This window comes from Punctularia strigosozonata (assembly GCF_000264995.1).
Source record: "Punctularia strigosozonata HHB-11173 SS5 unplaced genomic scaffold PUNSTscaffold_2, whole genome shotgun sequence".
NCBI classification, from domain to species: domain Eukaryota; kingdom Fungi; phylum Basidiomycota; class Agaricomycetes; order Corticiales; family Punctulariaceae; genus Punctularia; species Punctularia strigosozonata.
Window position 1 is genome coordinate 437025 of NW_006767434.1, and position 21849 is coordinate 458873.

The window sequence follows — 21849 nt, forward strand, 5'->3', positions numbered from 1 at the left end:
AAGCAATTGTGGTACATGTCATGCGCACGGTAAAACATTTGTCTCCCTATTGAGTATCAAAACAATCAGAAACACGTCAGTATGTGCCTACCTCCGGGCAACCCGGACGGTCGACGATGTCAGTGATGACAATTTCTCTATGTTCATGAACTCGAGTACGAGATAAGCAGGAGATCTAGAGCTGGTGAGAACTGAAAGGGATGAGCAGAGGGAACAGAGACACTGGGTCGAGATCTGGATGACGGTTACGAGAACATACGGATGACGTGCGACGAGTCGGACAAGTGAGGCTGTAAGGGCGCCACTTGACCTGCAGCTGAACAACCACTGAGAAATTCAGTACATCGCCGGAAACTGCTTGACGATGACGAGCGAGCCTTGGACGCCGCCAGCCGTATCCACGCATGTACCGAGCCAATGATATTGTACAGCAATTACAGCCTATCAGTGGTCAGGGAACGTCACATGACACCACTCAAAGCTCTGCGTCTTGCTTAGCTCTGTTCTTCAGACAATTGACCACTTCGCGAGCATCCGGCTACGATCGCCCCAGAAGTTCTGGCGCCATGCGAGACTGGTATGTCCAGAGTACATCACCGGCGCCTTAAATTCAATCGCTTCAGTGTACACGGCGGCAGTGATGCTGTATATACGAACCCACGTATCTTACTACCACTTCGGCACATGAATAGAATCACCGGATTCAACCACTGGAATGGAAGGTGCGTCCATTTTCCTCTAGTTGATGATGTGGCTGATAAGGCATGCTCCCATGTGAGACAGAGGGGTGGTATACTGCGCCGCAGGACCAAATCGCTGGGACTGGAGGTACCCGGGTGGCGCAGCGGGATGGTGATAGAGCAGCACGTTCTGTGGTACGCCCCTGTTTTCAACCACGCAGACGACATTGACCTCACCGTAGGACAAAGTTGCCGGGGCTGCTGGTACAGTGTCGCAGCGGGACTGTAGGGGTGCGAAGCCGGTGGGAGCAGCTCGTTCGGTGGCATGGCCCTGTTTTCAACCGCGGACACTGCCCTAATCCCAGCGTAGGGCGAAGTCGCTGGCACTGTAGCTCCAGTGCACCCCGTCAGGTGGTACGACTCTGTTTGCGGCGGAGAAGGCGAAGGTTGTAGCAGTACTATGCCCGACACATCTTCTCGACTGAGCGGGACACATAACATTTTCTGTGCTACGTGAAGATTTTCCATGTAAATTTACGGACTTCTAAGTAATTCCGATTCTCTCATCATACGATACGGGGCACGTATAATTGGTATCGACACATAACTAACAATTTGAGTGATCAATCATGTCTGTTGCCACTCACGGTGTAGAAAACATCTTCCTGTTGCGGGTAGCCTGCTCAATGAGTGTAAGCATGGCGAGATTGCAGCAGGAGATACTCGTACCATCTGCAAATTGCACTGTTCTGTCCCTGGCTTGATACGATAAACGCAGGGGCGATGGCATATCCGAAGTTTTCTGCCCCTGGGCCCAACGAGCGTCCGGAATGCCGCGCGTGGGTGTCGAAGGTGAATACGGGGATCGAGCGTCCGGAATGCCGCGCATGGGTGTCGAAGGTGAATACGGGGATCGAGCGTCCGGGATACTTCGCGTGGGTGTCGAAGGTGACCACGGGGATTGCGATGATGCTCTAGATGGGCCCGAAGTCAGAGACGGAGTCGACGGCATAAACGGCCACAACGCGTCAACGGGGATGTCAGGCGCGTTAAGATGCAAAGATTCCATCGTTTCGAACATCGCTACAACGTTCTCGTCCGCGTCCGATGTATCCTCCAGATAAACGACCTGTCCATCGTCGTCTTCGAAGTCATCTGGATCGTCCGAGTCGAAGTGCAGGTTCGTATCCAACTGTATAGTGCTGCCCGGAATAGGATCAGTACCGATGGACGCGCGCAGTTCGTGCTGAATCCCTTGCGCCATCTGTTCATCCGTGGGTCCCCAGGAAGAATCCCAGTCGCGAACCCCCTTGAAATCCCCTACGCGGCGCCGCCAGGTAACGGCAAGCCGGAGGAGTTTGTCTTGACGTAGTTGAAGCTGGTTGCGAAGCCCTGGCTCCCTTGCTGCAAACATATAAGTTACGGTAATGGCTATACAGAAGAGGCACGCACCGTGGCGTGCGATCGCGTCTGCAGTTGCAGCCCATTCATCCTGAAGCCATTCCTGCAGCGTCGTTCTCTCCTTCCTCAAGCGTGCGAGCTCTTCATTGCATCGGTCAATCTCAAGCATAGCTCGTATCCCTTTGCGCACCGCATCATCTGCGAACCATCGCGGGTATGCTTCCTCACCGAGGTCTTCGTCCATCAATCCGGTGTCATGCCATATGGGATCGTCAACATCAAGGTTCCAGAGACTCTTGACGTCGATGGGAGTTGGAGCCTGGGCGCCTGGCGGTGCAGCTCCTCGTTTGATGAGATCAGACATCTCTATACAAAGCGTGTTATAACGCCGCGCCAGTGCTTGTATGCCGGGTTCCCGTTGTTGTATCGCGTTCGTTGCATGTGCGCCTAGCTTGCGCTCTGTAAAATACCAGTAAGACGATCAATACAGTTCTCATAAGGGAATACTTGCGAGAGGACTGAGATGCATGAGTGCGAGATACGCGGTCGACTCGCGAAAACTCGAATTTGCGCTGACGCAATCGATCGCGGATCCGAGTCTTCAGAGCCAAGGCATTCACGCGATTGTTGAGATATTGGTTCCCGCGTAGACGGTCTACTTTTGAACGAGTTTGAATATCCAGTTTGGCCCGATACTTCTTCGCACTCAATTGTGTTCGTGCAAGACGATCTTCGACTTCAGTGAGTTGCATACGTGTCTCGTCAGTGGACTCTCCAGCCAATATGGACGTCTCAAGCTGCTTCATTTGCTTTTCGAGGATTCGGATGATCTGCTCGAGATTGAGGATGTGATCAATATCTTTGTCAGCTGCATTCTGTCGCTGGCCTGTCGCTGAATGAGTACCTCATGCTGGATACGCGTAACCATTGACGTACGTTCTAAGGGTTTTGTCTGAGATGCTTGCTGCGCATCCCATTCGCACCGTAGTGCCTCGATGCCGACGTTACACCGCGTGAGCTCCTCTTGAGCTGCCGCCAGTCGCTCTTGGCAAGTAGTGAATTTCTTCGCAAGCCAATCCGCGAGCGATAGACGGTGCACTGAGTCTAAATGATGGATTTGGGAATCGAGAATATAGAGCCGTTGATGATACTACAGAGTTGTCAGTCACAAAGTATCACACATATGATACCTTGAAGCTCACACCACAGACTCTGAGTACGGCGACGAGGTGGGCGATCAAGCTCCAGAAGCGTTCACAACTTTCGCCGTCCGTGAAGCCAAAACCGACGCATTTGCGGGGATGATAGATAACTTGACAGGGCCACTGATGACCGTATGCGTGGAAGACGGAGATTCCAAAACGGATACGCTCGCGATACTCGGGCAGAAAACCCCACTTGTAGCAGCTTCTGTGGAGCTGACAACCGATGTCGTAAAGGACGCCCACAGTCCACGTTACGGGCAGGTTTTGAAATAGCTTCTTAAGAAGTGCGAGCGGGTAATGTTGGCGTTCTCCGGGGGTCGACATGTTGGCCAGCCACAGTACGCGATCATGACGGCACATTAACGCCATCAAACCGGTGTCGTCGAAGAATTGAGTGCTTGCCTTCTCCCGCTCCTCGTCGGCGGCTTTGAACGATGACTCGCACCCATCGAGCACAGAATTTGGTACCCGTAGGGGGCCTTCACACTCGTCGATAGCGGATTCCGGCTCCGCAAATTCTCGGTTTTTTCGCTTGCTCGGAGATGACGTCAAACTGGTAGACTTGCTGGATGCTTGTGACTGACGATTATCACTGCGACGCGTCTTCTGTCGTCGATAGTCGACCTCCGCCTCCATACTCTGCACTTCCTCTTCCGAGAGAAACACTGACGAAGGATGCATCTTGACCGGATCTCGCCTTTCCCCCCGTTCGGCTCGTCGGGTGGAGGGAATCCCTGATCCCTCTGTTGCATTGGTACGCACACGCTCAGCACATCTCTTTTGTGAGAAGCACGCGTCAAGGCAGACAACCACATCGACGCTGAACGGATGTTAGCCTCTATGATCTCACAGGAGCTCGAGCGAAACAGCTTACGGCATTGATGAGTCGTGTCCATCTCTCCCCGCAAAGCACAAAATGCACCTGGATCGAAGATACGAGCTGGGACGCGTGCTCTCGTCGACATGACTGCCATTTGAGTTAATAGGGCCAGAGGCCGTTTCTTTTGAGGGACACTTGTCCTCAAAGCTGATATGGGGAAGGTCCGCGGTCTGAGCCCCGCCATCTGGAGCCGCCGTGGGATGTAATCTCAAATGGCGGAGAGGCTGCGTATCGATTCCGGGTTGTCGATTCATGGCGCTGGATTGCGCGTCCGGAGCTCGCGTGGATTGCGCGTCTGGAGCTTCAGTGGCATAGGAAGCAGGAGCGGGTCCTCCAAAGACAGTATCATATACGGGAAAGGCCGTGCCATTACTGGTTGTAGAGGTCGTATCCGTTGAGCGGCTGGGGGTGGGATTAAGACCAATGGCAGCGTTTGGGACTCGCTCAAGCGCCTCATGCAACGTAGGAACCCTCGAATAGGTATCTACTGACGAGTAAGCTCTCAGACACCCTGCATGTGTTTAGGCCTTACCGCCAACATGCTCGTCTTCGCGCTGTTTCAGCGCTTCCTGCCGAGATACTTCTAGTGTTTGGTCGATCTTCTTGCTCACGCAATCCACGAGATAATTATACCAACGTAGGGCATTGCCAAATCGTCGTCGAATGGAGTCCTAATGCGTGGTTTGTCAACACAAGCCGTCCCCAACGGACGCGATCGCGTACTTACCCGTGTCGTCAATTTGTAGGCCCTGATGCCAAGGAACGTTTCCAGCGTGGTGGCCCATGCTGTCACGTTTGGCGCCGTATGCAGGAACAGTGTCGATACCAGTTCAAGCATATTGAGATCGAAAGCAAGGGATGGCACCTGGGGTGCACTCGGAAACAATCCAATACTCATCAGCCGCTGAGCAGCGGAAATGCATGAGCATGTCGTGAGATTTAGGTATTCGAGGTCTGGAAGCTGCGTTAGGAATGCAAATTGACTGGCGCAAGGTAACTCACGATCTGTATATACGGCGGTAATCTGCATATCTTTACTTGCACCTCTGCAGGTGCAGACGAGAGGCAATGGTGTGTCGAGTCTCAGGTTCGCGGTTGCGGCGAGATAATCCATACACAAGTTGATCAACTCGGGGACTGTGACATTCTTCCACCGCGCCCACTGATTGAGCTTCTTTCGGGCATACCGTTCCTTATAGTTTTTTGGCGGAACGTGGTCGCCGTCGACCGGAAGTACGAGAGGAGAGGGAAATGGGTCGGGATCGTCAAGACCCGAAGGAGGATCATTGCTAATAGCGGGGTCACCATCGTCGATAGCCGACCGTCGTCCCCTCGTATGTGCGGTAGGGAGTTGAGTCAAAGTCCTTCCTCCGGGAAAAACCATGAAAGGCGCCGCTTGCGACTCCTTGCGTGAGGACCAAGAAGGGAGTGATCCTTGTGTGGAAATGGTAGGCCCATCGTGCACGGGGTTTGGGCCGCGCAATGGCCGGTCATTGGACCTAAGAACACTCTTCGGTATTCTCCTCTTCTTGCCCATTACACGACAACGTAGAGCGCGGCCTGAGGGCGGTCGACAAAGGTGTATTCACACGAACAGGTAGATGTGAATGCGCCAATGATACTCGAAGGCCAAGGACGGGACTTCGAATTGTCGTTATCGTCCTTGCATGAGCAGGCAGACATGTGACCGGACCGAAACATCATCTCAATGGGCGCATCATGGCGGAGGTCCGAGAACTGAGCCAGATCACGCAGACCAGGTGGACAATTGCGCTTATTTGGGAATCAGGCGTATATCTTAATACTGGAGAAGTATCATCCACGCGATCTGGAAACCGACATGTCGTGAGCTCTCAGTCTCGGTTGGGAGGGTGAAAGTCACACTGTTACCGAGTACAATCCAGTATCCCAGGGAACGCGTAGACATCAAACAAGATTTGCTTAAGGTATTCCTCCATCAGCCCATGCGGAGCAAAATTTTGTTAGCCAGTCAGCCGCGACGGCAGGATCCGTTGCCAGAATTGGGCGCATTGATGGTGTGGCACTCTAAGTCAGGTGGGTCCGCTCATGGTTACCCACAAGCGCCGGCTTTGCGCACCCTATTTCCCGACGTCAAAACATCGCTTCAATTAGTAGATTAGAAGAGATCAACGAGAACAGGTGAATCACCTAATATTACCCCATCAGATGGAGAATCACGCTTGTTCTGAGGACCTGGTGAAGATCTCCATCGTGATGAAATGTCGTCCAAACGGACGGTAAACCGCGCACCGTCGCATGAGCTCTCGATCTCTGTGAGAAATATTAACTCTGAGCCGGGAACTGATCGCCGCCCCGACTTCCGCATGAACATCGACACTCCTGTTCCAGTGCCCAGTGAGATCTCGATAACGCATACATCAATCAAGATTGCTTGAGGTATGCTCTCTCTGGTCCATCTGGTGCGTACGCAGGGACAAATAACTCCGACAACGTAGCCTGAAATCACAACAATGTTAGCGTTCCCTATATCTCATCCAGCGAACTCTCTGTAGTTAAAACTCATCTTGAGGGTATAGACTTGGGGCAGCAATCTAGGATACATATACGGAGACTAGTACCAGCTTGACAGGTGCCTCGCTTCGCGTTGCCTCCTTGTCGGGAGCAGCACGTGATGAGGACTGCCACCCTGCACGTGTTCCTCCTTCAAGCTTGACCCATCAACGGCAGTCCATTCGACTACAGCAGCTATGCAAACACGGAGCATCCAAGCTCTGCTCTACCACGACCGCATGCCAAACTTAGATGATAGGTTCCCGAACCACGTCGATTTCTCAGGACGAGCAACGATACGCACTGCTAGAGGTGATACCTGGATCTACGGACGAAATTAAGGGAGCGCGCGGTAACCCTCTATGGCGCAGTCAATCGTCGGGAGACCCGTTGCCCCCCCCGCTTGAGGCCCGCCGCCTTGGGACACATCCGCAACGTGAGCCGACAACGGGTTGACGAGCAACGATACGCACCGTGCCGCACCCGATCTAGAGGTGATACCTGGATCTACGGACGAAGTTAAGGGAGCGCGCGGTAACCCTCTACTGTGCATCCACCCTGGCGCAGTCAATCGTCGGGAGACCCGTTGCCCCCCCCGCTTGAGGCCCGCCGCCCTGGGACACATCCGCAACGTGAGCCAACAACGGGTTGACGAGCAACGATACGCACCATGCTGCACCCGATCTAGAGGTGATACCTGGATCTACGGACGAAGCGAAGGGAGCGCGCAGTAACCCTCTATGGCGCAGCCGATCGTCGGGAGACCCTAGATTTCATGTTGTGCGGGCTTGGCCGCCCGCGCCGCCCTGGGACACACCCTGAACGCGAGCCGACAACGGGTTTGGAACGGCCCACGAGATTGATCTCTGTCCATCTCACCTGCTTCTGATGGAAAGAATCTCGCTGAGGTATGATCTCCCGGGCATATTTGCACATATTTGAGATGAAGACCTGACTTAGCCGAAAGGCACAAACTCCGCAGGAAAGATGCGGAAAGACAACTTGATTTGACGGTGACGTGATTCGGAAACATCCGTCGAAGGCTCGACTCGTGCATAAAAGGCGGGGCTCGTCTTGCTTCCAAGGGCACGTCTCCTTCGTCTTGAGTACTCGTAGTACGTCTGACAATCACTCTCCCCATACACAACATAACTCATGTCTTCCCCTCTTCCAAACGTTAGCTACCCATGGCCCAAGAGACGACGCAGACGCATAACAACGGTGTTCGTAGCCATGTTTCGACTTGTACTTGCGCTAACGTTTCCTCGACGTAGAGCTCCATGCCCGCAGACGGCGCGACCGACTATGCCCGGAAGGAGCAGGCGTTTGCGCAGTTGATGAGCGCGGCGCACTACTTGTGCTTCGGTAGTGAGTCTATCACACATGAAGTACTTCGTTTGCTTGTTTACTAAGCTATTTCCTTCAGTTCCCTTGAACATCCACTTTGCCGATGAACACGTCCCATTGTATCACACTCAGAACGACGTCTTCTACACGCGCGCTCGCCCCTCCGAGGTGCCTTCGGGCACTTCGGGCACTGACGCTCCCGAGGACCGCAAGGGCCATGCCGATATGCCCGACTCTGCCGCGGATGCGGAGACGGCGGCGGAGGCTCCCACGGCCGCGCATGGCATTGCTCCTGCCACCCTCATTTCTGCTGTCGCTTCTAATGGGGCCTCCACTAGCGGCTCTGTCAGTGACGGCTCGTTAGACATGTCTTGGTATGTTGTGACTCGCGGATACGATACTGGCGTCTTCGATTCCCTGTGAGTCTGGGCTCGTCTCTGTGAAGCGTCGTTCTGAAGGTATTTGCGAAGCGCTCTTGCACAGTCGTTGACGTTCAAATGTCCCGGTCAGAACTACAAGAAGTTCAAATCGGAGGTAGCTGCACGCGAGTACTACGAGGATTCCTGTGCTCGTGGCGTTGTCTCTGCTGTCCCTCGTATTCATGTGTAGTCAGTAGATATACTGTGATCACTCTGCGGCGGGGAATCATGATTATGCGCCGTTGACCCGCCGTCCTTCGTTTGAGAACGTGCCGCTATGTTGATTGCTGTTTGGTTGTCGTTGGTTATTTTTCTGCACGCAAGGCACACAATGCGGCACGATACGGAATCATTATTCCCATGCTAGCCTGTTTGGGAGAGTGGGAGCACGACTCGCATGACGAGCACGCGCTCTCCTCACCTTGACTCCCCCCAGCGTGATACTGACCAGGCGCGAGCTCAATAACGTCCAAATAAAATACCTCGTCCCTCTGTAGGTTGCGCAGTATATGAGTGAACGGTGTGGGCGACTGAATCATTTACCTACAGTACTTCATGACAGCCCATTCACCGGAGATGGAGACGGAGACGCAGCCGCAGGCTTCGAGCCCAGACAATCATCCCAGGCGGCATAAAGTCTGTGTAGCGGCCGAGCCCCTTCGTGCTCGTGAGTGTATACAAAGGTTCAATGATGAGATCATGAATCAATCCTATCTCACAGGAACATGCAGTCGATGCGAACTACTGGATGCGGAGAAGGCTTCACTCCTTGAGGTTCTTGTCGAGCTCAACACCCTGCGCGCGGAAATCGAGCTGCTGCGGTACAGCAACATGCTCATCAAGCAGGAGCTCATCCAGCGGCACCCCAGCAAGTCGTTCTTGAAGGATCACCTAGAGCAACTTCGGGATCTAGCGACTCACATCGAAGACTCGTATTAGCTCGGAATGTCCACGTACAGGTGAGCATGTGGCTAAGAGGTTGGAGCGCGGAGTAATATAACAGTCAGAACATGATTCGTTCGTAGTAGAAGAGTGGAACATGTCTTGTCACCCATTTTTGCAAATACGACACAATGTCACGGCCTATAAATGCGTGGCCGATCTATCCGCTGAACCTGAGCACTAACATGGGCCGGTTGAACGCCACCGAGCTTGCTTGATTATCTGCAGGTTCCGAATATAAGTGCGGCGCAATCTTCATATCCGCGATCGAGAACTGAATGTCGCACCGGGGAATTGGCTTGTCCGATGTGCTACAGAAGTCCAATATCCAGTTTGCATAGTCCGTGTGCTATTATACGCTCAACGTGAGTGATACAACTTCCCTTGGATGACGATGCATTGTGCATGGTCACTTGCAGCAATTCCAGAATATAGCTACTCACATTAAAGACTCATATCGGCCCGGAATGTCTGCGTACAGGTGAGCATGAGAATAAGAGGTTGGAGTGCAACGGGATGTCACGCCCTATGAATGGATGGCCGACCTGCTGAGCCTGAGCACTAACGCGGGCGAATTGAATTTCACCCGCGTGCATGATGATCTGCAGGAATATACGTGTGCTGCATTCATCGCATCCGCGGTCGAGAACTGAACGTTGCCCAGCGTAGTCCGCGTGCTATAGTACGTTCGACATAAGTGGTATGAGTTCCCATGGACGCTGACACCCTCTGACGTTGGCCGCTATGCAACTACATACCGAGATAATAAAAGGCGGGAAGACTTACCTACCCCACAAGGATTTTTTAAGCATCACCAGTCCGATGTTGCGTTAACGACAAAGGATTTGACATGCAGTCAACCTCGTGAGCTCTACATTTCTGTATGCACGAGCAGGTACCATTCAAAGTAATCGGGCTGTGCTCCCATGATTCTTCAGAGCATATTCGATGCATTGCGCAATCCATGCTCACCTTGTATTACCCTCGATTTTCTGGACAATCATCTGTCAGTAGAAATCGATACGACTTGCAAAGAATCTAGCAGGACGTAGGTACGAGGAACGAGCTGAAGTGCGCGAGTGTGTTTGACTGGGACCATGAAAGCATAACAAAATCAGCTCGCCACTCTGCTTGCGAATATCTATCTCGAGAACAGTCAGATACCGCTTATGTGAATACCCTGTGCTTGTACAATCCTCGGAGGATGTTCAAGCATTCTACAACTGGATGTTCACACACCGTGATCCGTGAGTCTCCGTACGATATGTTCTCGGATAGAATTTATGCGAGTATGGTTGGAGTCAGCCGGAGCAGAGGCAGTAAAACGCGGGGAATGTGCTAGATTGCATGAATGTACTTCACCGGGGCCATTACACTGCATGTGCCGATCGACTGTTCCTCCGCTCCTTAAAAACCATCGTTCTCCAGAAGAATTTTGGGCATTGCAATGCACAGTATATCATCGGTATCAGATCGAAATCAAATGAAGTTACATGAGCGCCGCGATAGCGGGTTGTAATGCGCAGGATGAGAGATTAAGTTTGTGTCGCCGGGGCTGTGTCCATATTGGCGCCCACACTTACTCTGATCCCCGACATCGGTGGCCTCAGCTCCTTTGTTAGAAAACGTGCTGCAACGGAAAACGAACCACTCATACATGGACGGGATTGCAGGAGAATGCTAGTATGAAGCCTCAATTCAAACGACGCATGCCCGATCGTGCGTTCCTCGACATCGTCTATCTTCGTGCGGAAACGCTTACATGGAGCATTGTGCGTGTTTAGAAACATTTTTTCGAAATGTAATATATTATGTATAGCGGGCATAATCTATGTCTAATCTCCACTCCTCTTCTATCTGCATTCAGGTGTCCTGGTCGCAAAATCCGCCATTGCGCCATTTTCCACAGAGATAACGGAACGTGCTTGCAAGTTGCTGTGAGCACAATGTTAGTGGTGCTACGCAAGAGGATTGCAGGCTCGCTTACATTCCAGTAGCTTAGATCTTCGAATAGGTGATCCGACAGTCCCCCGTTCGCGAAGACGTGGCATAAATACTCACGAGCACCCATTCCGCGCAACTCGTGTAGGCGCTCGTAGTTCATAATATGGGAAGCGATTGATAGCGTTGCCCCTTTGCGTAGGTGTTGCTCTGGCTTTTCCAGCCAAAGCCGAACCTCTTCCGCCTGAAATAAGAAGCATTCGTTATACTGCCACGGGTAGCTGTACGCAGGCTCGCACCTCAATGCCGCGAACGTCCCAGAAGAAGATGAACGGATTTGCCACCTCCCAAGTATGCCCAGGACTCGGATCGTTCCCGCTTGCGGGCATGAAGCGAGCACGGTCATCCGTAGTGGGTCGCTTGAAGAGCATATCCATCGAGGGAACTGTATTTTCGTCTAGGTTAGCGTCTTCTCCGCTCCATTTCTTGTACAGCTCCTGAAATCTCTCTACGACGGGCTGTGCATGTCAAAAATGATGCAACTCATGTCATCTCGTTGGGGAAAGCGCACCTCCATATCTCCCTCGAAGCCGACACCGAATCCGACACTTGCCAAAAGATATTCGAGGTAAGTTTGTGGTGACGTTCCGAACATTCTACGCTCGCGATGGCAAAACACTAGATGCTGCGTCAAGACCGTGCTTCGCTCATATTGGTTACCACATCGATCCTCATGGGTGAGCAACGAAATGAAAATGCTGGTCTGTTCAATGTGAGTTGAAGAGCTTATGAGATTGAGGTGGTGTTTACCTCAACCCTTCTCAGACGTCGTTGGAAGCGCAATCTCAACGACAAGACTTCGGGAGCAGGATATATGTCAGGACTGTTGGATAGCGCAGTTGGCATGAGACCGTCCCAGGATGAGAAACTGCGGTATGCAGACAAGTCTGCTCTCGGCGCGATCGAAGACAAACTGACGATGAAACTTTTGCCCCAATGTCTAGCACTATCTCTGCTCCGGCTCCTAACTCATAAATGGAAACTGGCTATCACACCGACTGAATTGCGCCTGCCTCGCATTCCAGTACAGGAGCTTGTGCCGCAATTCGATCACACGTAGGTAGGCAACATCTCCATCTCGTTGAGTAGACCTGCTGATGGATCACAACAAAGCTCGCGACGAACACGTCTAGCACATCTCTCCCGGAACTTCCGTGGCGTGCTTCCATGCTTTCCGACTCCCTGATGGCAGCTGGCTAACGGATCAACCGGATTGCGCCCGCCTAAGGTCCTAGCACAGGAGCTCGTGGCGCAACTCGATCGCTCGAAGGTAGGTGATTCTTCCCTCTTGCAGTCGCAAGCACGGTGATGGAACACCGATGCAGCCCGAAACGATCACAGATAACACATTATCCAATCGCAATTTTGGAGGAGGAGTGCATCCACGCCGACCGAGTGTCGGACGACGGCTTGACATAGCACCACGCGGAGCGCAGTCGCCTCACATCATTGTCGTGCCTCAAGATGATCGGTGGACCTCCAATGAAGTTTACGAGGTACGCCGGCGGCGTGATACTCCGGACTCAGAGCATGCTAACGGTTTGCAACATCACCGCGGATGTGTTTCTCTTCATTTCTGCCAGAAATTGTTTATACAAATCCAGCGCGACTGAACGCTACATTCTAGTGTTCGATCGGAACGAAAGGACAAGCTGATGGATAGTGTTGCACACATCATACTCATAAACATTAGATCTACTTCCTAATCAAGCGACCCCGATGTCCACAAGCGCCTCAGTCTTCAACGCGTCATCAACGTCTTCATCGAGAGGTGAGCTTTCTGTTCCCCAGTACAACGGACCTTCACCGTTACCTCGGCGATCCCACAGCGAGTGGAGATCGACATGCGACGGCAGGGATATGCGATCGGTAACCGAGGGCGGTGCCTCAGTGGCGCTCACTACGATTCCCGACCATCGTTCATAAAGCTTGATGAAGCTCCGCAGGAAACGCTGGTGTGGTATGTAAGGTACAACTCACGCTTTTGATAAATTGGTGCACCTTGTTGCTCATTGGTCCATGGCTAGGCATGGGCACCTCTCCAAGCCAGAGTACACGTTGAACGTACATGTAAGCGGTAACTCCGCACGCGAAATGCAGACGATGGAAATTCCCCATGTGGTAGTCCACGATAGGTTCACATTCGAAGACGGTTAACGGAGTTAGGCTCCGTACGGCGACCGCTAACTGCTGGGCCTTATCTCGCGTGAACAACAGACCCGAAGAATACGATGTGGAGGGTTCACCTCTTCGCGTCGGCTCCGCCACTCCAAGAACCACGGGTTTCCTACCAGGGGATCGTATGGTTCGTGAACGTCCGCCGAAGACGTTTCCTCCATCAATCGGTTAACGTCGGAGCCATGCAGCGGCGATAGCTCATCTCGAACCACTGGGTGAGGCGATACGTCCAGATCGAGTGCGTCATTCGACCAGACGTCGTACAATGTCCTGAAAATTTTCCAAATCGTCTATCGCCAGAGATCAGCCCTCGTCATCGACGAAATGCAGCGTGATCGCACTTACTGCCTCATCCACACCACGCCATAGATGAACTCCGCCAGGGACGAATACAGAATGAAGATAATTCTCAAGTGGTAAGGCAAATAACCGTCGTTCATGATGATAGTAGCCAAGATGCTGACGAACGACGGGACAGACACGATCTATGTCGATGGTATCGCTGTCCTGTAAAGCGCTGGCCAATATACCGAATGCTAAAGCATGCGCCTGTGTACGTGAGCAGCATAAAGTATGAGTACGAAAGATTGTCTCACCTTAACACTTCGTACATGTAAAAGATCGTGAAGTTGGTCCATGCGATGTCGGCGTGTAGCCGGCCGGACTTGCAAGTTACGAATGCGGTCGTCCATGCGTGCACAGCCAATTACAACGGGCGATACAGCTGAAACTTGAGGTGAGCCGAGCTGCGGGACCTCGCCGATTTTGAGGTCAACCCAAATATTGGATTTCAGTTGACGAGAAAGAGGCATCAAAGTTGGTACGTTTAAGCGCCGTATCATATCAATGTTTGATAAGATCCCACAGATCAGATTAGCGTCCGATGGGATCTTCCTCATGCTCAGCTTGAGAAGCATGGCGCCCGTGTGACTGTTCGGCGGTGGCGTGTGCATGATGGGCTCGTTGGTAAGTTTGAATGACACATGCGCGAGTTCCGCTCGGGAATGACAACTTATACCGACGGAAAGCACACTGTGACTTCGTCTTCCTCACATACCGGGAGTTCAAGGTTCGTCTGCGACCATTGTGGATTCCCCATTAGGCCCTCACACCGACCCGACCTGCAGTTATAGATCGCAACGCATCCATCAGAAGCATTCACTAGCGACGATGCATGTTAGTGGATTCCCCGCTTTGTGTACTGTTTCATAATCTGGGTTGTAGACCAGAAGCGTAGTGACCAACCCTGCTCATGATGTTATAGAAGATGCTGTGAGTGTACTTGTGTGATCCGTTCCATGTTGCTTACACATGCATACCAGCGAGGAGGCGAGGACGCGGAAGCGCAGCCGCCAGGACGCCGCAGTGGATTGAGGGTAGGATATCTTTTCCTTTCTCGCGGGCAAACATCTGTTAATGTTGCCGGTATATAGCCCCGAGCGAATCGTACAGTCGCTGAATCTGCGATGCTCGTTTCGCCGTCGAAGTCTCGCCTGAGGAGGACCAGGGTATGTTGTCTTTGCCATATTCTGAGCGGAAGCAAGCTCACGGGACACGCCACAGCCTTTAGACGATACGGGTGAGCAAACCCGTGCCCAGGCCCCAAAGAAGGCACACTCTACCTCCTCGCGTGCACCAGTTCGAGTAAGCCTGTTCCGAAGAACGGATTGAGCCTCCGGCTGATCATACGCAACAGAAGACTGCTAAGGGCGCTTCGAAGGACGTCGCAATTGATAAGGAACCTGATGTTACTGGATCGACTGGCAGAGAGTGGTCGCCCGTGCATGAGTTGCCGATCACCGATTCAAACGGCGAAAATCCGCGGTCTTCCCCTGCATTGGTACGCTGGTCAGCGATATAAGTCTAACATCCGGTTACTGATGTCTTGCCTTCAGCCGGAGCAGGACTTTCACAGCGGTGACATCGGATCCACCGAGCAGCACCCCTTGCTCGACATTCCTCCTGGCGTCAAGTCCCCTCCCATCGTCAATTCCAGCATCTACGCACAGTATCCGCCTACCAGTCCTATCATGGCCGCGACTGCCCTCGGCCCGGACTGTCAGCCGATCCAGCCGCTACACTTTCTCTCGTCTTCCGCTGCTGCTGCGGTGATAGCGGACTCTGGTCTCCTTGCAACAATTAATGCGAGGGTCATTGATGGGACGTTCAACGCGGGCAATCCAAACGTCACGTCAATTGGAGGTCAGACATCGGCCAATGACGAAGACAATGATCCTATTAGCGGCAACGATCCTCGTAGGCGCCAGCCTACTGAATTCAATATAGAGCCTGTCCGCAGCGATGATGCCGGCGATGTGGAGCCTGATCGTGTGGTAGACGACACCGCCGGGGGTGACGGCCGGGCCAAACAGGGTTCTGCAGGATCTGGCGAAGACGAAGACTATGATATGCTCTCGACGAACAATAATGAGGAGGTGGGAGAAGATCGCGGTAGGGAGCAATCTGGTAACGGATTAGACGCACCCCCGAGCGAAGACAAGGGAAGGGAGGACGAGGCCGAGGAGGGAGACAAAGAAGATGAGGAGGGAGACAGAGAGGACGAGGAGGAAGATGAGGAAGACGAGGAGGAGGAAGATGACGAGGACGAGGACGAGGAGGACGAGGAAGTGGACCGAGATGCCGCCAACAAGTACGAATCTCACATCGGCGGCGAGGACGACGCGGAGCGCACGATGGACGAATCTGAGGAAGAGGAGGCGGAGCCGATTGGAGATGTAGAGGATGCACAAGATGATGACGACAAAAACTCGGATCAAGGAGAAGATGCCACCGGCTCAGTCACATCAGCACGGCGGACCTCGGGGCGTACGCGACGTCCATCCTGGAAGATGAACCAGCTTATGCAGGACAGCGATGAAGATCCACCATCTAGCGATGATTTCGTGCTGGCAGACCCAGATACTCACTCCGACACCGCTCGTCGTAAGGAAACGACCATCGAGGAGCAGGACGACGAGGACGACATGGAACTCGAGCAGGAGGTGGTGGATTCTGATCAGGATCGGCGCAAAAGGAAGGTCAAGCGCAAAATCACCCAACCCCCGCACCGTAAAGGTAGGATTCTGAATATATTGTAACTATAACCAACTTGCGCATCGTTCTCTAGGATCACACAGCAATGATACATCCTCAAAATCCGCACCTGGCGAATTGAAGTCGACAAAATCCTCTGAGACAAAGACGCCCAAGCGCAAAGCTTCCGCTGTCGGATATGGTATGATGGTGTAATCTTTCTTCGTTGCCGGATCATTGACATCTTCTTCAGAAACACTGTCGGAGCCATCAGCCGAAGACCTTGCCAAAGCTCGCACTCGTCGCGACCATGCTAGAGAACGAAGCAAGGCTGGCGTCACGACGACCACGTCGGATTCCAGCAGCAACAATGATGAAGGCGAGTTAATGATTGTCACATGAATGAGCGCCGGACTCAAGACGTCCAGATTCTTATTTCCATGGTATTGAGGATCAACTTGCGATGGATGATGACGCCATGGATGTCGATACACCAACGGTTAAGGCTCCGTTGAAGGGCGGGGCTACCGTCAAGATGAATCGGCCGAAAGGTAACTTATATAATTTCTATCACGAGTTCGCTCACGCGCTGATATCTTCGCCAGGTCGTTCCGCAGGGGACGCAAAGCGCACTGCATGCGCCAAGATCAATGACAAGTCGCATGCAGCCTCAGCGCGGAAGGCGGATATGGAGCGTACGTTGCACGGCCTACACTATTGTTTCGGCATGTTTATCTATGATTAGCCCCCGCTGGTTCGTCATCGGATGAAGCCATCACAATCGATCCTGCAGCAGGAGGCATGGACAAATCCCAAGCGAAAGCCAGTATACCTCGACGCAAAGGTATGGCGACGCATCTCACTGAGGGGTGACATGTACTGACCTATATTGTAGCCGGTGCAAGTAAAGGAGACAGGACAACCATTGCGAGTAATCGAGATACGGCACATGCCCTTTCAAGTGATATAGGAAAGGGGAAAGCGAAAGGTGTGCGATACTTCATCGATAAATGCAAATGTACTTATCCTCCGTTAGACATGTCAGCGGTATCTACTACGAAGTCGGGAGCGAAAATCTCGAAGCCGCAACCAACTGGTGCGACTATTTTCTTGTTGCTTCACAGCTGTGTATTGATATCTTGATAAGGTCAAGGTCAGAGCCGTGATAGAGAAGGCCGAGCCGAGATATGCGACAAATGGAAGGGGAAGGCCATAGGTCAGAAGACGTTGCAACAGCATTGCTGTACATGATACTAATTTAATCTCAGACCCAGACTCCAAACCGAAGCCAGGCCCGCTGAGCAAGAAGCATCAAGCTATGATTGAGGCTGAAATCGAGCGGATCGATGAGTTCATCAACGAGATAGCGAAAGCAGCGGACAAACCGGTCGCGGTTATTGCAGACATGGTGCTAGTGCCAAAAATCTCGCGTCATTGCGAGCTCAACACCTGGTCGAGCTCAACACCTGGTCCTGCTTTGAGACGTATCACTCACAAACGCATGGCCGCGGCGACAAAGGTAATACCCATGTCTTCAAGAGTTGATAGTTTATTGATTGCAGTCACAGAGACTGAGCAAGAGTACGCGCGACGACGGCAGGAGGACTATTACGCGGTTACAAAGGGTATACCGAAGGATGATAAAGCTAAACGCGAGGAGGCGTTCAGGCCGTATATCGACTGGTACATCGATTACATGGACCTTGCGTCAGAGAAGGCGGCGAAGAAGGGAGGTGCAGAGAAGGACCTTCGACAGGCTGCCTCGGAAATGACGAAGCTAGTAAGTAATCCCGTCACGTTACTGTCTGCTCCAACTAATCCGCGGACAGGGTCGTCACCTGTTCAAAACAAAAGGATTACATGTCGTCGGATATATCCTCAACATTCGTCCCGGTGGCACCGGTCTCATGTTCAGAAACTCGCCGCAAGTAATGCAAATGCAGAAAGAATACGAGACCGATCATTTAGCAAACATCGCTGCGTATCAAGCGCGCCTCATGTAAGCTGTTCGCGACCTCGTTTAGAATACCTCCTGACAGCTCCTGGTACAGGGGTATTGACCTCACGAATAAGGGCATCACGATACCGTCCGTATCCGGCACTCCTTCACAAACCTCTTCCGCGCGCCGTCCCCAGCTTCCTGTACAGAAACCGAACGAGGCTGGTCGTGACTATCGCAATCGTGTACTTACTGAGTTAATCAAGTGGAAGTTCAGTGAGTGTTTCGTCTGACGCTTTTTCAAGTGATCCCATTGTTAACATAATCCCCTCATACAGAACTGGCGAATGTGGAGACAGTGAAATACAAACTTTGGGCGGCAATCTTGGAGCTCCTATACACAAATAAATTGCGTATCATCGATATGCATCCTGACTCGAACTACACGATTTGCAAGAGCCGAACCATCGAATTCGACCTGAAGGCGCCCGGAAATGGCCCCGTCGTCTCACAGATGATTGCGCCGTGGGTAGAGAACGATCCCGATGGCATCAAATTTGACATCGTGCCGTGGAGCGAAGGTTGGTCGTTCGCATGACATTTTCTCTCGATCTCCCTGCTTACGTCTACACCGCAGAGGAGTCAGCATTGCCGTTAGATAAACAGAAAGACGTGCCGCTCATCCTCACATGGCTGCATAACGAGGAAAATGTTGTACCTAACGGGACGAGCATCATCATGTATGGCCACTTCAAGCAAGGCGTGAAGTGGCGAGTCTCATCAACGGCACGATACCAACATGACCTTGCAGTCGCGTCCGGGCAGGCCCAAGATGCGACTCCCGCTGGTGCCAGCGAGAGCGGACAAAAGTGTCGCATCCCCACTTGCAAAGACCCGAGCAACCAACGCTCGACCTCTGCTGCAGGCAGCACGGAGTCCACCCTGGTCTCCTCGTCTCGCTCAAACACTGCCGCATTAGCCACAAACCCTCGAACATCGTCGGTGGCACCAAACTCGAACTATCGGCAGCCTTCCGTAGCACCGTATTCTCATCCCAGCGCAGTCGTCCCTCCGTACCAGACCATCGAGACGCACTTAGACGCCGACAACGTAACTGGTTACACCCAAGATTTCGATGATCCGTGGTTGACGATTGAGGACGACAACGGTCAGATGGCATCGACACAATGGCAGGTATGCTATCTCCGTACTGTCATCATGTCGACCGGCGGACTCACGGTATAATTCAGGAGTCCGGAAACGACTACGATCCAAGCAACACGCGCATGAACTCGCCATTCGAACCTGCACCTCCAAGCCCTCGCCGCCCTACTGGCTTCACAAACCCGGACCAGTATCGTGACTGGCCTCCCGACCCTATTCCAGAGAACATCGATATGTCACGCGCCGTCTTCTCAAGACCGGGAAGCGGCGCATCGCGCCCGGTCACCACCACGGGAAGATCAGCGGCAAGTCACTATGTCACTCCCTTGCCTGACACTCGAGCGACCCACACACGTGAGCCAACGTACGCAGCTCCCATCCCCAACGGCATTTCGTTCCAATCGCGCGAGAGGCAGAACGCGAGATACGGCACGCCCTCGACATATGCCGGTCCCGAAACTGGCCATGCTACTTCACGAGCGAGCGGCTCAATGGACACGGATGATGGTGCCCCTACCCCGTATGCCGCTCCTGTGATGGACCGGGCTAGTTCCCGCGCAAGTAGCAGAGCAGACGGTAACCACGGCAGCTCCATCGTGTATGCCCCTCCCATGCTTGACCGTACCGCGTCTCGTATGAGCACCAGACTGGCCGTCGACGATCGCGGCTCTTTGCCGGACCATTCAGCATTCGCTGCCGACGCAGTCTCAACACCCGCACAGGATGCTATCCTTGTTGATCGCCACACAATGTATGCTCAACCTATGGTGCCTCCCACGTCCGTCCAGTCAACTCGCCAGTATGGACTGGATCGGTCTTCCACGGCTTCCATGAGGACCTTCGAGCCCGACATGTATTTCCAAGATGGACCTCGCGCTCCAAGCCAATTTGAGGATCGCGACGATTACCACACGTCGAGCTTGAATCTCGAACATGATGTCTATCGCACCGGACGCGCATCTGTCCCTCGCCGTGTGGTTCCCGCTTTAGGTGCTATACAGGAGGATGAGCCTGATCGCATACAGCAGGGATTCATGAGTCAACGACCGGCGGCTTTGTCGTCTGTTGGTCAGGGTATGTCTATTCCGCGAGCAGAGACGAAGCCTCTCGCAGGGCCATCGCTTTCCCGACCTCAAATCCGACCAGTCTCCCGTCAGACTCAACCACCCATAGAGGCACCGCCTGTCGCAGGGCCATCGCGTTCTCGACCTCAACCCCGACCGATCTCCCGTCAACCTCAACCACCCGTCGAGGCACCGCCTGTCACAGGGCCATCGCGTCCTCGACCTCAACCCCGACCGATCTCCCGTCAACCTCAACCACCCGTCGAGGCACCGCCTGTCGCAGGGCCATCACGTCCTCAACCTCAACACGGACCAGTCGCCCGTTAGTCTGCATCATCGTTCCGGATATCTAGTCTGTCGCAAGCTGTGTATCTGCGACCTTGTGTCGGAAACCGGCGGAGTACATTGCACTTGGAACTCGGGAATGTCCGTGTGTCATAGATTTGTACTTACTCAGCATGCGAATGCGCAGGTTATGAGAATGTGGAATCTGCGAGGAAATCACTTCAGTGAAAGCATAAGTTCCGTATTCCGAACGAGGCAATACGAAGGATCCGCGACATCTCCAAACGTAAGTAAAGTGGCGCCAAGCGCCACATTCCGACTCCCCTCGGGGGATCACGTGATCGACACATTGGCTCGGTACATGCGTGGATACGGCTGGCGGCGTCCAAGGCTCGCTCGTCATCGTCAAGCAGTTTCCGGCGATGTACTGAATTTCTCAGTGGTTGTTCAGCTGCAGGTCAAGTGGCGCCCTTACAGCCTCACTTGTCCGACTCGTCGCACGTCATCCGTATGTTCTCGTAACCGTCATCCAGATCTCGACCCAGTGTCTCTGTTCCCTCTGCTCATCCCTTTCAGTTCTCACCAGCTCTAGATCTCCTGCTTATCTCGTACTCGAGTTCATGAACATAGAGAAATTGTCATCACTGACATCGTCGACCGTCCGGGTTGCCCGGAGGTAGGCACATACTGACGTGTTTCTGATTGTTTTGATACTCAATAGGGAGACAAATGTTTACCGTGCGCATGACATGTACCACAATTGCTTGATCAAGACGAGC

The 21849-nt window shown here is 52.9% G+C and overlaps 5 protein-coding genes across 5 annotated transcripts; 2 read left to right on the forward strand and 3 right to left on the reverse strand.

The window, feature by feature from the left end:
- Positions 1-1956: 1956 nt before the first annotated feature.
- On the reverse strand, positions 1957-5550 carry PUNSTDRAFT_60254 (uncharacterized protein; the record flags this gene model as incomplete). The annotated part of the gene is made up of 11 exons (XM_007379754.1): positions 1957-2084; positions 2133-2532; positions 2570-2956; positions 3007-3231; positions 3284-3858; positions 3925-4020; positions 4060-4106; positions 4161-4336; positions 4706-4837; positions 4894-5120; positions 5169-5550. Coding segments are annotated over 11 exons (2775 nt in total), but the record flags the coding sequence as incomplete, so codon positions are not given.
- A 2335-nt stretch (positions 5551-7885) lies between these two features.
- On the forward strand, positions 7886-9403 carry PUNSTDRAFT_130516 (uncharacterized protein; the record flags this gene model as incomplete). The annotated part of the gene is made up of 6 exons (XM_007379755.1): positions 7886-7921; positions 7973-8066; positions 8125-8464; positions 8516-8579; positions 9014-9131; positions 9186-9403. 6 exons carry the CDS (start codon positions 7886-7888, stop codon positions 9401-9403), a joined length of 870 nt encoding a protein of 289 aa, XP_007379817.1.
- Positions 9404-11269: 1866 nt separating this feature from the next.
- On the reverse strand, positions 11270-12002 carry PUNSTDRAFT_130517 (uncharacterized protein; the record flags this gene model as incomplete). Its single annotated transcript, XM_007379756.1, has 4 exons — positions 11270-11341; positions 11394-11591; positions 11647-11865; positions 11919-12002. The coding sequence occupies 4 exons, from the start codon at positions 12000-12002 to the stop codon at positions 11270-11272; spliced, it is 573 nt and encodes a 190-aa protein (XP_007379818.1).
- A 1111-nt stretch (positions 12003-13113) lies between these two features.
- PUNSTDRAFT_130518 (uncharacterized protein) lies at positions 13114-14025 on the reverse strand (the record flags this gene model as incomplete). The annotated part of the gene is made up of 5 exons (XM_007379757.1): positions 13114-13166; positions 13221-13359; positions 13409-13603; positions 13654-13855; positions 13931-14025. 5 exons carry the CDS (start codon positions 14023-14025, stop codon positions 13114-13116), a joined length of 684 nt encoding a protein of 227 aa, XP_007379819.1.
- A 1026-nt stretch (positions 14026-15051) lies between these two features.
- Positions 15052-21694, forward strand: PUNSTDRAFT_130519 (uncharacterized protein; the record flags this gene model as incomplete). The annotated part of the gene is made up of 22 exons (XM_007379758.1): positions 15052-15093; positions 15149-15229; positions 15282-15425; positions 15481-16660; positions 16713-16820; positions 16872-17011; positions 17070-17169; positions 17224-17313; positions 17364-17462; positions 17514-17606; positions 17655-17714; positions 17766-17834; positions 17887-18026; positions 18077-18137; positions 18187-18398; positions 18448-18617; positions 18670-18833; positions 18896-19138; positions 19195-19751; positions 19808-20785; positions 20895-21107; positions 21647-21694. The coding sequence occupies 22 exons, from the start codon at positions 15052-15054 to the stop codon at positions 21692-21694; spliced, it is 4992 nt and encodes a 1663-aa protein (XP_007379820.1).
- Between the last annotated feature and the right edge of the window lie 155 nt (positions 21695-21849).